Genomic DNA, 14,747 nt, shown 5'->3' with positions numbered 1-14,747 from the left:
GGTCCTGGGGTCACCCGTGCGGTGGGACCCACCCTTTCCGAGCCCTGTGCCCAGCTCTGCCCAGTGTTCCTGGGACAGACAGGAACAGACTGGGCCATCCCTGCCATGTGTGGCCGCCTCAGCCCTGGCTCCAGCCAGTCCCCCGGAGTGGAGCGGCTCCAGGCAGCCTTCAGCCATCCTTTTCCTAGACAGGACCAGGCCAGCTGCAGCAGAGGTGGTACAGAATTGCAGCAAACTTCCTACATGTTTACAAGGTTAGGAAAAGCATATTTCAGATCCTCAATACGCAGAAGTGGGCCCTATTCGAGACAGAGGAGACTAGGAAAGAAAATCGAAGGAGGAAAGACAAACTAAACAGAGCCAGGTGGCATCTGATAACAGGGCAAGGGCAAACACATCCTCTATCATCTTGGGGTGACCAAGACACCCCAGACTCTTTTCAGGAGAAAAGCCAGAAATGGAGATGTAGCTCAAGAGGTAAGGTGCTATTCTTGGGCAAAAAAAATCTAAGCAAGAGCACAAGTCCCTGAGTTCATGCCCCAGTACTAGCAAGAAGAAAAAGAAAGAAAACAAAATACAAAGAGATATGAACTCACCCTAGTTAGAATGGCTAGTAGAATGCAACCAATGTTCTATAATAATCACTATGAAAACAATATGAAAGCTCTTTGAAAAACTAAAATTAAGCCAGACACTGGCTACTCAAAAGTCTGAGACCTGAGCAGTGTGGTTCAAAGCCAGCCCAGGCAGGAAGGGTCTATGAGACTCTTATCTCCAATTAACAAGCAGAAAGCCCAAGTGGCTATGGCATAAGTAGTAGAGCACTAACCTTTAGCAAGAAAGCTCAGGGACGGTGCCCAGACCTGAGTTCAAACTGCAGTATGGCATGGGGGAAAAAACTCTAAAATTAGAACTATTACACGATCCTGTGAATTACTCTTGGGCATGCTAACAAAGAAAAATCATCATATCAAAGAGACACCTGCTTCCATGTTCCCAACAGCCAAGACATGCAATCTACCCAAGTGTTTATTGATGGGTAAATGGAGAAGAAAGTGCGTGTATAAACATAGTGGAAAACCATTCAGCTGTAAGAAGGTTGAAGTTGTGTCATTTGCAGCAACAAAGATGGAACTAGAATGTGAAGTGAATTAGCACATGCTCTCATTTATTTGTGGAAGCTAAAAGTGTTGCTCACTTAGAAGATGAGAATAGAATAGGAGGTCAGTAGAGGGCAGAAAGGGTAGTGGGAAGAGGGATAATGTATACAAAAGCAGAGTTCAAGGGCTGGGAAGGTGGCTCAGCGGTAGAGTGATTGCCTAGCATGCCTGAAGCCTTGGGTTCAATTCCTCAATACCTCATACACAGAAAAAGCCGGAAGTGGTGCTGTCGCTCAAGTGGTAGTGCTAGCCTTAAGCAAAAGAAGATCAGGGACAGTGCCAGACCCAGGACTTGCAAACAACAAGAGTTTGAGGTAATTCCAATGTGTAGCACAGTAAAGGGACTGCATTTCAAAATAACCAAAGGAAAAGACTTTGAAGGTCTCCATATAGACAAATGCTGACGTTCGACAAGTTGGAAATGCTCATCCAGGCTTTCTTATTGTACACTGTATATGTGCACCAGATTAAAATGTTTTATCCTGTCAAGTAAGTAATGGGGTAAATTTATCAACGTTCATGCTGTATGGCGGTATGAACAGATCAGAATAAAATCCCATTGTCCACGCTGACCAAAGAAAATTAAGCATAAATATCCCACTGAAAGCTAAACTTGAGAAGCAGAAAGATCTAAAGAAGCTGGAGTACAAAGCCAGAGCAAGAGCTGAGCTATCTGGGCTATGGACTAGGGAGCCTCCTCCTCCTCCTCCTGCTCCATGCAGCTCTCCCCTCCTCCTCCTGCTCCATGCGGCTCCCCCCTCCTCCTGCTCCATGCAGCTCCCCCCTCCTCCTGCTCCATGCGGCTCCCCCCTCCTCCTCCTCCTGCTCCATGCAGCTCTCCCCTCCTCCTCCTGCTCCATGCAGCTCTCCCCTCCTCCTGCTCCATGCAGCTCTCCCCCTCCTCCTCCTGCTCCATGCAGCTCTCCCCCTCCTCCTGCTCCATGCAGCTCTCCCCCTCCTCCTCCTGCTCCATGCAGCTCCCCCTCCTCCTCCTGCTCCATGCGGCTCTCCCCCTCCTCCTCCTGCTCCATGCAGCTCCCCCTCCTCCTGCTCCATGCAGCTCTCCCCCTCCTCCTGCTCCATGCAGCTCTCCCCTCCTCCTCCTGCTCCATGCAGCTCTCCCCCTCCTCCTCCTGCTCCATGCAGCTCTCCCCTCCTCCTGCTCCATGCAGCTCTCCCCCTCCTCCTGCTCCATGCAGCTCCCCCTCCTCCTGCTCCATGCAGCTCTCCCCCTCCTCCTGCTCCATGCAGCTCCCCCCTCCCCCTCCTCCTGCTCCATGCAGCTCCCCCTCCTCCTGCTCCATGCAGCTCTCCCCCTCCTCCTGCTCCATGCAGCTCTCCCCCTCCTCCTGCTCCATGCAGCTCTCCCCCTCCTCCTCCTGCTCCATGCAGCTCTCCCCCTCCTCCTCCTGCTCCATGCAGCTCTCCCCTCCTCCTGCTCCATGCAGCTCTCCCCTCCTCCTCCTGCTCCATGCAGCTCTCCCCCTCCTCCTCCTCCTGCTCCATGCAGCTCCCCCCTCCTCCTCCTGCTCCATGCAGCTCTCCCCCTCCTCCTCCTGCTCCATGCAGCTCTCCCCCTCCTCCTCCTGCTCCATGCAGCTCCCCCTCCTCCTGCTCCATGCAGCTCTCCCCTCCTCCTCCTGCTCCATGCAGCTCTCCCCCTCCTCCTGCTCCATGCGGCTCTCCCCCTCCTCCTCCTCCTGCTCCATGCAGCTCTCCCCCTCCTCCTGCTCCATGCAGCTCTCCCCCTCCTCCTGCTCCATGCAGCTCTCCCCTCCTCCTGCTCCATGCAGCTCCCCCCTCCTCCTCCTGCTCCATGCAGCTCTCCCCCTCCTCCTCCTGCTCCATGCAGCTCTCCCCCTCCTCCTCCTGCTCCATGCAGCTCTCCCCCTCCTCCTGCTCCATGCAGCTCTCCCCTCCTCCTCCTCCTGCTCCATGCAGCTCTCCCCCTCCTCCTCCTGCTCCATGCAGCTCTCCCCTCCTCCTGCTCCATGCAGCTCTCCCCCTCCTCCTCCTGCTCCATGCGGCTCTCCCCTCCTCCTGCTCCATGCAGCTCTCCCCTCCTCCTCCTCCTGCTCCATGCAGCTCTCCCCCTCCTCCTCCTGCTCCATGCAGCTCTCCCCTCCTCCTCCTCCTGCTCCATGCAGCTCTCCCCCTCCTCCTCCTCCTGCTCCATGCAGCTCTCCCCCTCCTCCTCCTGCTCCATGCGGCTCTCCCCTCCTCCTGCTCCATGCAGCTCTCCCCTCCTCCTCCTCCTGCTCCATGCAGCTCTCCCCCTCCTCCTCCTGCTCCATGCAGCTCTCCCCCTCCTCCTCCTGCTCCATGCAGCTCTCCCCCTCCTCCTCCTGCTCCATGCAGCTCTCCCCCTCCTCCTGCTCCATGCAGCTCTCCCCTCCTCCTCCTCCTGCTCCATGCAGCTCTCCCCCTCCTCCTCCTGCTCCATGCAGCTCTCCCCTCCTCCTGCTCCATGCAGCTCTCCCCCTCCTCCTCCTGCTCCATGCGGCTCTCCCCTCCTCCTGCTCCATGCAGCTCTCCCCTCCTCCTCCTCCTGCTCCATGCAGCTCTCCCCCTCCTCCTCCTGCTCCATGCAGCTCTCCCCTCCTCCTCCTCCTGCTCCATGCAGCTCTCCCCCTCCTCCTCCTCCTGCTCCATGCAGCTCTCCCCCTCCTCCTCCTGCTCCATGCGGCTCTCCCCTCCTCCTGCTCCATGCAGCTCTCCCCTCCTCCTCCTCCTGCTCCATGCAGCTCTCCCCCTCCTCCTCCTCCTGCTCCATGCAGCTCTCCCCCTCCTCCTCCTGCTCCATGCAGCTCCCCCTCCTCCTGCTCCATGCAGCTCTCCCCCTCCTCCTCCTGCTCCATGCAGCTCTCCCCTCCTCCTGCTCCATGCAGCTCTCCCCCTCCTCCTCCTGCTCCATGCAGCTCTCCCCTCCTCCTGCTCCATGCAGCTCCCCTCCTCCTCCTCCTGCTCCATGCAGCTCTCCCCCTCCTCCTCCTCCTGCTCCATGCAGCTCTCCCCCTCCTCCTCCTGCTCCATGCAGCTCCCCCTCCTCCTGCTCCATGCAGCTCTCCCCCTCCTCCTCCTGCTCCATGCAGCTCTCCCCTCCTCCTCCTGCTCCATGCAGCTCTCCCCTCCTCCTGCTCCATGCAGCTCTCCCCCTCCTCCTCCTGCTCCATGCAGCTCTCCCCCTCCTCCTCCTGCTCCATGCAGCTCTCCCCTCCTCCTCCTCCTGCTCCATGCAGCTCTCCCCCTCCTCCTCCTGCTCCATGCAGCTCTCCCCCTCCTCCTGCTCCATGCAGCTCTCCCCCTCCTCCTGCTCCATGTAGCTCCCCCCCTCCTCCTGCTCCATGCAGCTCCCCCCCTCCTCCTGCTCCATGCAGCTCTCCCCCTCCTCCTGCTCCATGCAGCTCTCCCCCTCCTCCTCCTGCTCCATGCAGCTCTCCCCCCTCCTCCTCCTGCTCCATGCAGCTCTCCCCCTCCTCCTGCTCCTGCTCCATGCAGCTCTCCCCCTCCTCCTCCTGCTCCATGCAGCTCTCCCCCTCCTCCTCCTGCTCCATGCAGCTCTCCCCCTCCTCCTGCTCCATGCAGCTCTCCCCCTCCTCCTCCTGCTCCATGCAGCTCTCCCCCTCCTCCTCCTGCTCCATGCAGCTCCCCCTCCTCCTGCTCCATGCAGCTCTCCCCCTCCTCCTGCTCCATGCAGCTCTCCCCCTCCTCCTGCTCCATGCAGCTCTCCCCCTCCTCCTCCTGCTCCATGCAGCTCTCCCCCCTCCTCCTGCTCCATGCAGCTCTCCCCCTCCTCCTCCTGCTCCATGCAGCTCTCCCCCTCCTCCTGCTCCATGTAGCTCCCCCCCTCCTCCTGCTCCATGCAGCTCTCCCCTCCTCCTCCTGCTCCATGCAGCTCTCCCTCCTCCTCCTGCTCCATGCAGCTCTCCCCCTCCTCCTCCTGCTCCATGCAGCTCCCCCCTCCTCCTCCTGCTCCATGCAGCTCTCCCCCCTCCTCCTGCTCCATGCAGCTCTCCCCTCCTCCTCCTGCTCCATGCAGCTCTCCCCCCTCCTCCTGCTCCATGCAGCTCTCCCCTCCTCCTCCTGCTCCATGCAGCTCCCCCTCCTCCTCCTGCTCCATGCAGCTCTCCCCCTCCTCCTCCTGCTCCATGCAGCTCTCCCCCTCCTCCTCCTGCTCCATGCAGCTCTCCCCCTCCTCCTCCTCCTGCTCCATGCAGCTCTCCCCCCCCTCCTCCTGCTCCATGCAGCTCTCCCCCTCCTCCTGCTCCATGCAGCTCTCCCCCTCCTTCTCCTGCTCCATGCAGCTCCCCCCTCCTCCTCCTCCTGCTCCATGCGGCTCCCCCCTCCTCCTGCTCCATGCAGCTCTCCCCCTCCTCCTGCTCCATGCAGCTCTCCCCCTCCTCCTGCTCCATGCAGCTCTCCCCCTCCTCCTGCTCCATGCAGCTCTCCCCCTCCTCCTGCTCCATGCAGCTCCCCCTCCTCCTCCTGCTCCATGCAGCTCTCCCCCTCCTCCTCCTCCTGCTCCATGCAGCTCTCCCCCTCCTTCTCCTCCTGCTCCATGCAGCTCTCCCCCTCCTCCTCCTGCTCCATGCAGCTCCCCCTCCTCCTCCTGCTCCATGCAGCTCTCCCCCTCCTCCTCCTGCTCCATGCAGCTCCCCCCCTCCTCCTCCTCCTGCTCCATGCGGCTCTCCCCCTCCTCCTGCTCCTGCTCCATGCAGCTCCCCCCCTCCTCCTCCTCCTGCTCCATGCGGCTCTCCCCCTCCTCCTCCTCCTGCTCCATGCGGCTCTCCCCCTCCTCCTGCTCCTGCTCCATGCAGCTCTCCCCCTCCTCCTCCTGCTCCATGCAGCTCTCCCCCTCCTCCTCCTCCTGCTCCATGCAGCTCTCCCCCCCCTCCTCCTGCTCCATGCAGCTCTCCCCCTCCTCCTCCTCCTGCTCCATGCAGCTCTCCCCCTCCTTCTCCTCCTGCTCCATGCAGCTCTCCCCCTCCTCCTGCTCCATGCAGCTCTCCCCCTCCTCCTGCTCCATGCAGCTCTCCCCCTCCTCCTCCTGCTCCATGCAGCTCCCCCCTCCTCCTGCTCCATGCAGCTCTCCCCCTCCTCCTCCTGCTCCATGCAGCTCCCCCCTCCTCCTGCTCCATGCAGCTCTCCCCCTCCTCCTCCTGCTCCATGCAGCTCTCCCCCTCCTCCTCCTCCTGCTCCATGCAGCTCTCCCCCTCCTTCTCCTCCTGCTCCATGCGGCTCTCCCCCTCCTCCTCCTCCTGCTCCATGCAGCTCTCCCCCTCCTCCTCCTGCTCCATGCAGCTCTCCCCCTCCTCCTCCTGCTCCATGCAGCTCTCCCCCTCCTCCTCCTGCTGCTCCATGCAGCTCTCCCCCTCCTCCTGCTCCATGCGGCTCTCCCCCTCCTTCTCCTGCTCCATGCAGCTCCCCCTCCTCCTCCTGCTCCATGCAGCTCTCCCCTCCTCCTGCTCCTGCTCCATGCAGCTCTCCCCTCCTCCTGCTCCTGCTCCATGCAGCTCTCCCCCTCCTCCTCCTCCTGCTCCATGCAGCTCTCCCCCTCCTCCTGCTCCATGCGGCTCTCCCCCTCCTCCTCCTCCTGCTCCATGCGGCTCTCCCCCTCCTCCTCCTCCTGCTCCATGCAGCTCCCCCCTCCTCCTCCTCCTGCTCCATGCAGCTCTCCCCCTCCTCCTCCTCCTGCTCCATGCAGCTCCTTCTCCTCCTGCTCCATGCAGCTCTCCTCCTCCTCCTGCTCCATGCAGCTCTCCCCCTCCTCCTCCTCCTGCTCCATGCAGCTCTCCCCCTCCTCCTCCTGCTCCATGCAGCTCTCCCCCTCCTCCTCCTGCTCCATGCAGCTCTCCCCTCCTCCTCCTGCTCCATGCAGCTCTCCTCCTCCTGCTGCTCCATGCAGCTCTCCCCCTCCTCCTGCTCCATGCAGCTCTCCCCCTCCTTCTCCTGCTCCATGCAGCTCCCCCTCCTCCTCCTGCTCCATGCAGCTCTCCCCTCCTCCTGCTCCATGCAGCTCTCCTCCTTCTCCTGCTCCATGCAGCTCTCCCCCTCCTCCTCCTGCTCCATGCAGCTCTCCCCCTCCTCCTGCTCCATGCGGCTCTCCCCCTCCTCCTCCTGCTCCATGCAGCTCTCCCCCTCCTCCTGCTCCATGCAGCTCTCCCCCTCCTCCTGCTCCATGCAGCTCTCCCCTCCTCCTGCTCCATGCGGCTCTCCCCCTCCTCCTGCTCCATGCAGCTCCCCCCTCCTCCTGCTCCATGCAGCTCTCTCCCCTCCTCCTGCTCCATGCGGCTCTCCCCCATCCTCGTGTTCGATGCAAGCCCTGCTCAGTCCTGGTGCCCTGGTGGCCACATCCACCACTGCCCACACTTCTCCCTGTGGCCTCTGCTGCTGTCCAGGCCTGCATTTGTGACGTGTGCACAAATGCTCATGTTGTCATTGTTATATTTGCCCAGGAAAAGGGCTGCTCTTCTCCATAGCATCTGCTCTAGACTTCCCGTCACCTTCGTTTCCACAGAGGACCCCACATCCCCTCTGGAAGTCTCAGCAAGCATCAGGGCTGCCCAGGTGATGGGCAGTTACCTCCCTTTCTCTGAGGTCCCTGGCCTACAGACCGCTTCCTATGCGCTAAACATTACAGTAATGGTGGCAGGGGGTCAAGTGCTCAGTACAGTTCTAGGTCTCGTCACAAAAGGCCCAAGCACCCCTAGTGAGCACACACCTCACAGACACGCACATGTGCATGCAAGCTGCTGAGACCCGCCAGCGGGCCCTGCCCCTGCAGCCCCTCCCAGGTCCCCCCACCCTGGAGACCCCTCACCGACGGCTTGTTCTCCGCTCCTGGGCTTGGTGGTTTGTGTTTGTTTTTAATCTTCTGCTGGTTTATTCTGAGACCATTGCAAACATGAAGGAAGTACCATGTACCCTAGACGCCTTTCCCCAAGGCCACACAGCATCACCAACTGAGGCAGCCGCGTCTCTAGGCCAGACTTCTGGACGGACCTGTGGTTCCACCCTCTCCCCAGCCCTTGTCTCTGAAGACCACACACAAGCTGGGTGCCCATTTCCCTCCCTGGGTGTCCTTCACCCTTCTCTATCTGAATGGCCGTGCGGTGTGGCCACTGCAGGCTTAAACCAGCCACAGAAGCCTTGAGCACCGCGTGCCTCTGCTTCCCATTTCTCTTTTCCAATTAGTAGGTACGGTTTGTTGCTGCTGCTGTCGGTTGTGGAGCTTGAACTCTGGGCCTGGGCGCTGTCCCTCAGCTCTTCAGCTCAAGGCGGGTGCTCTACCACTGATCCACCTTCCCAGCCCGTTTGTTTGTTGTTGTTGTTGTTGTTTTTGCCGGTTGTGGGGCCTGAACTCTGGGCCTGGGTGCTGTCCCTCAGCTCTTCAGCTCAAGGCGGGTGCTCTACCACTTGAGCCATAGCTCCACATCTGGTTTTCTAGTGGTTTATTGGAAATAAGAGTCGCATGGACCTCCCTGCCTGGGCTGGTTTTGAACCACGATCCTCAGATCTCAGCCTCCTCAGTAGCGAGGGTTACAGGCGTGAGCCACAGTAGGTATGTTTTTCACCTCACTTTCACCACTAAAATTTGGATTGCACTGATATTTTTGCCCGAATCAATCACTGCTGCAATGCTCTGAAGACATCGACTATGGAGGTTTCTCAGTACTGATTCGACTTGTGTGTCTACTGCGTGACTGGCAGGACCCCGCTTGTTCACAGGGCTGAGAACCATTCTCTAGCAAGTCCGTTCAGGGCTAACAACATCGTGCATCTGACTGCGGACCCCGGGGCTGTGCTGCTGTTGGAATTTCCCAGTGTGTCTGTCCTTCTTGCATTTAACATTTTCTGCCCCTGTGACTAGCTGTTCTCTTTGTGAACACTCCAGTGATCTTAATTAGCACAATGAGTACATTCACACGAATTATTTCTACTGACAGACTTGACTTTGTGCTAACTGACTGGGGTTGCTTTCCTATTTTCTTGTCTTTCCTGCTGTACTGGCTGTACTTTCCCCTTCCTTCTTTCCTTTCCATTAGTTTAAAAGTTAAACCCTAGTTCTGCCTTGAAGTGAGATAATCAACCTCCAAAGACAATAAGAACATTATAGCTCTCGAGCACGACTCACCCTCTTTAAATCCATCCTACAGTAATTGCGCACTTATTTCTTCTCTTCCTCACTCGCTCTCTGTCTCTCTGTCTCTGTCTCTGTCTCTCTCTGTCTCTCTCTGTCTCTGTCTCTCTGTCTCTGTCTCTGTCTCTCTCTTTCTCTCTCTCTCTCTCTGTGTCTCTTTTGATGCTGGTCCTGGGGCGTGAACTGGGGCATAGCTGCTGTCCCTTGAGCTTTGTTGCTCAAGCCCAGCCCTCTCCCACTTGAGCCACAGCCTTCTTCCAGTGATTTCATAGTTTAGTGGAGATGAGACAGCCAAGCTTTCCTCTCCAGGCCTCCTTCAAACCACAATCCTCAGATATCAGCCTCCTATCATTGTGAAGCAACTAATGCCAGGACCTCCAACACACACACACACACACGTCACCTCCACCATGACATCCTGCACATCACCTCCACCATGACATCCTGCACATCACCTCCACCATGACATCCTGCACACATCACCTCCACCATGACATCCTACACACATCACCTCCACCATGACATCCTACACACATCACCTCCACCATGACATCCTGCACATCACCTCCACCATGACATCCTACACATCACCTCCACCATGACATCCTACACATCACCTCCACCATGACATCCTACACACACATCACCTCCATCATGACATCCTGCACACATCACCTCCACCATGACATCCTACACACACATCACCTCCACCATGACATCCTACACATCACCTCCACCATGACATCCTACACATCACCTCCACCATGACAACCTGCGCATCACCTCCACCATGACATCCTACACACACATCACCTCCATCATGACATCCTGCACACATCACCTCCACCATGACATCCTACACATATCACCTCCACCATGACATCCTACACACATCACCTCCACCATGACATCCTACACACATCACCTCCACCATGACATCCTGCACATATCACCTCCACCATGACATCCTACACATATCACCTCCACCATGACATCCTGCACATCACCTCCACCATGACATCCTACACACATCACCTCCACCATGACATCCTGCACATCACCTCCACCATGACGTCCTACACACATCACCTCCACCATGACGTATTGTCCACCCAGCATCATCTTCCACACCGTCCTTGTCCTGGGTATTTTCCCACCCTAGCCCTTTCTTTGTGTGTGGACAAACTCTTACTGTCTGTTCCCCTCCGCTGGCACACAGTGCAGTAATGGACTTCACTCTTGCTTCTAACAAATAAGATCCTACTTCTCCATCTGCCACTTTTCCTGAGCCCATCAGAGACCCAAAGTCCAGGGTACCCAAAGTCTAAAGACCTAAGGAACACAAGGACAGGACTACACACACTGTGGGAATGAGGAAGAATACTGGTGAAATGCTCAATGCAAGTCAGTGTGAGGAAAGACCCCTGTGCACACGGTTACGGGTTCTGCCTCTCCAGGAAAGCTGGGGAGCATCACAGAGTGGGTGGACAGAGCCCCACGGCGGAGAGCCTGTCTCCCAGCCCTTCACAGGCCCTGCACCCAGTCCTGCCCAGTCCTTTTCCCCCAAACAACAGCCAGAGCCCAGAGTGGCCAGTGTTGTGCTCAAGAACCCTTCGCTCTGGGGATGAGCCACTGGGCTCTTGGTGAGGGAGCGACAGGCCTGGGCAGCCGCTGGAGCGAGTGGGTGAGGATTCCTCCCACACACAGGGCAGACCCCGACCACAGCCATACCTTCCCAGACACTCAGCCGGGCTGGCCGTGGCCCATCCAGAGACCCAAGTTACAGAGAGTGTTAGGGGAGAGAGGAGCGGCAAAGCCGGCCACAGCCCCGCCCGCCATAGAGACCCCGGGCCCTGGCCCTCAGCAAACCCATCCCATTCCAGCACTGAGGATGAAGACCCCACCTTTGAGGAGAAAGAAAGGGAACCGGACTCCTGTCAGGGGTGAACTCACACAGAGGTCTGCCTGACCCCATGAGCAAGGGAGGAGGTGTACGAAGTACAGCACACCACACACCCCTGACCAACGCGGAACCAGGTGAGACTCTCTACACACCTCCCGACAATAGTGAACCAGGAGAGACTCTCTACACACGTCCCGAAAATAGTAAACCAGGAGAGACTCTCTACACACCTGCTGACAATAGTGAACCAGGAGAGACTCTCTACACACCTGCTGACAATAGTGAACCAGGAGAGACTCTCTACACACCTGCTGACAACAGTAAACCAGGAGAGACTCTCTACACACCTGCTGACAATAGTGAACCAGGAGAGACTCTCTACACACCTGCTGACAATAGTGAACCAGGTGAGACTCTCTACACACCTGCTGACAATAGTGAACCAGGAGAGACTCTCTACACACCTGCTGACAATAGTGAACCAGGAGAGACTCTCTACACACCTGCTGACAATAGTGAACCAGGTGAGACTCTCTACACACCTGCTGACAACAGTGAACCAGGAGAGACTCTCTACACACCTGCTGACAATAGTGAACCAGGTGAGACTCTCTACACACCTGCTGACAACAGTGAACCAGGAGAGACTCTCTACACACTTGTTGACAATAGTGAACCAGGTGAGACTCTCTACACACTTCCCGACAATAGTGAACCAGGTGAGACTCTCTACACACCTGCCGACAATAGTGAACCAGGTGAGACTCTCTACACACCTGCTGACAATAGTGAACCAGGAGAGACTCTCTACACACCTGCTGACAATAGTGAACCAGGTGAGACTCTCTACACACCTGCTGACAATAGTGAACCAGGTGAGACTCTCTACACACCTGCTGACAATAGTGAACCAGGAGAGACTCTCTACACACCTGCTGACAATAGTGAACCAGGAGAGACTCTCTACACACCTGCTGACAATAGTGAACCAGGAGAGACTCTCTACACACCTGCTGACAATAGTGAACCAGGTGAGACTCTCTACACACGTCCCGAAAATAGTGAACCAGGTGAGACTCTTCACACACCTCCCGACAATAGTGAACCAGGAGAGACTCTCTACACACGTCCCGAAAATAGTGAACCAGGTGAGACTCTCTACACACCTGCTGACAATAGTGAACCAGGTGAGACTCTCTACACACTTGTTGACAATAGTGAACCAGGAGAGACTCTCTACACACCTGCTGACAATAGTGAACCAGGTGAGACTCTCTACACACCTGCTGACAATAGTGAACCAGGTGAGACTCTCTACACACCTGCTGACAATAGTGAACCAGGTGAGACTCTCTACACACTTGTTGACAATAGTGAACCAGGAGAGACTCTCTACACACCTGCTGACAACAGTGAACCAGGAGAGACTCTCTACACACCTGCTGACAATAGTGAACCAGGAGAGACTCTCTACACACTTGTTGACAATAGTGAACCAGGAGAGACTCTCTACACACCTGCTGACAACAGTGAACCAGGAGAGACTCTCTACACACCTGCTGACAATAGTGAACCAGGAGAGACTCTCTACACACCTGCTGACAATAGTGAACCAGGTGAGACTCTCTACACACCTGCTGACAATAGTGAACCAGGTGAGACTCTCTACACACGTCCCGAAAATAGTGAACCAGGAGAGACTCTCTACACACCTGCTGACAATAGTGAATCAGGAGAGACTCTCTACACACCTGCTGACAATAGTGAACCAGGTGAGACTCTCTACACACGTCCCGAAAATAGTGAACCAGGTGAGACTCTTCACACACCTCCCGACAATAGTGAACCAGGAGAGACTCTCTACACACATCCCGAAAATAGTGAACCAGGTGAGACTCTCTACACACCTGCTGACAATAGTGAACCAGGTGAGACTCTCTACACACTTGTTGACAATAGTGAACCAGGAGAGACTCTCTACACACCTGCTGACAATAGTGAACCAGGAGAGACTCTCTACACACTTGTTGACAATAGTGAACCAGGAGAGACTCTCTACACACCTGCTGACAATAGTGAACCAGGTGAGACTCTCTACACACTTGTTGACAATAGTGAACCAGGAGAGACTCTCTACACACCTGCTGACAACAGTGAACGAGGAGAGACTCTCTACACACCTGCTGACAATAGTGAACCAGGAGAGACTCTCTACACACTTCCCGACAATAGTGAACCAGGTGAGACTCTCTACACACCTGCTGACAATAGTGAACCAGGAGAGACTCTCTACACACCTGCTGACAATAGTGAACCAGGAAAGACTCTCTACACACTTGTTGACAATAGTGAACCAGGAGAGACTCTCTACACACCTGCTGACAATAGTGAACCAGGTGAGACTCTCTACACACTTGTTGACAATAGTGAACCAGGAGAGACTCTCTACACACCTGCTGACAACAGTGAACGAGGAGAGACTCTCTACACACCTGCTGACAATAGTGAACCAGGAGAGACTCTCTACACACTTCCCGACAATAGTGAACCAGGTGAGACTCTCTACACACCTGCTGACAATAGTGAACCAGGAGAGACTCTCTACACACCTGCTGACAACAGTGAACCAGGGACTCTCTACACACCTGCTGACAATAGTGAACCAGGAGAGACTCTCTACACACTTGTTGACAACAGTGAACCAGGAGAGACTCTCTACACACCTGCTGACAATAGTGAACCAGGGACTCTCTACACACCTGCTGACAACAGTGAACCAGGAGAGACTCTCTACACACCTCCCGACAATAGTGAACCAGGGAGAGCATACAGCCCCATTGCACTCTGAGGACAGGCGTAAGCACAAATCCTACCTTGGAAGAAGCTCTTCACCCTGAGGTAGCTGACACTGAGGCGCAGGACCGACAGTTTGTCCAGCTTCGAGATGACGTCAGGTGGGAAGGGCAGCAGGCTGGCCAGGTGCTCCAGCTCGGTGTTGAGCCGGTCTCGGTGCCTTTTTGAAGGGTTGGACTTCTGTGCACCCATGGCAGGCCTCCTATGGGGAAAAGATCTGAGTCATAAGGGTTTCTCCATCAGGATGCCCTGGCCCAGGTCTGGAACTTGTCCTCTGAGGTTTTACCTGGTAAGGTATTACCGGGAGCATTCAAGTGACGCAAGACAGAAAGTACTAATAAGGATGAAAACTTCCTTATTCCCAAGGTGTGCACTTTGGGACCAGTGGGGCTCAATGATCAACTACACCTAGGAACCAGTGACTCACACAATACGGTACACACAGCGCTCCGATAAAGTACACCTCAGAACACACAGCTTTGATAAAGTACACCTCAGAAGTGATCGTGCACAATGTTGATAAAGTGGGCCCCAGACCTATCAAACACAATGATTAAACTATACACACCAGGAAACTTGGAGCATGCAGTGTCAGACTAAAGTTATTAGCCTAATGCAATCCAACCCTGATGAGACTGGCAGGATGCCATAATGGTTGGTAAATCACTGTGGCTGAAACTAGAAAGATTGG

The 14,747-nt window shown here is 56.3% G+C and overlaps 1 protein-coding gene across 1 annotated transcript in view; it reads right to left on the bottom strand.

Moving 5' to 3' along the window:
- Positions 1–14,747, bottom strand: part of Ahrr (aryl hydrocarbon receptor repressor) — a 72,217-nt gene that overhangs the window by 35,911 nt on the left and 21,559 nt on the right. The window contains exon 3 of the mRNA XM_070042081.1: positions 14,077–14,258. Coding sequence (XP_069898182.1) covers positions 14,077–14,258 — 182 coding nt within the window. The remainder of the gene's footprint in view (positions 1–14,076; positions 14,259–14,747) is intronic.

The sequence above is a fragment of the Dipodomys merriami genome, unplaced genomic scaffold (genome assembly GCF_024711535.1).
Source record: "Dipodomys merriami isolate MVZ:Mamm:240054 unplaced genomic scaffold, mDipMer1.0.p SCAF_32, whole genome shotgun sequence".
Lineage (NCBI taxonomy): Eukaryota > Metazoa > Chordata > Mammalia > Rodentia > Heteromyidae > Dipodomys > Dipodomys merriami.
Note: the sequence above shows the minus strand (reverse complement) of the source record. Positions and strands in the feature narration are given on the sequence as shown.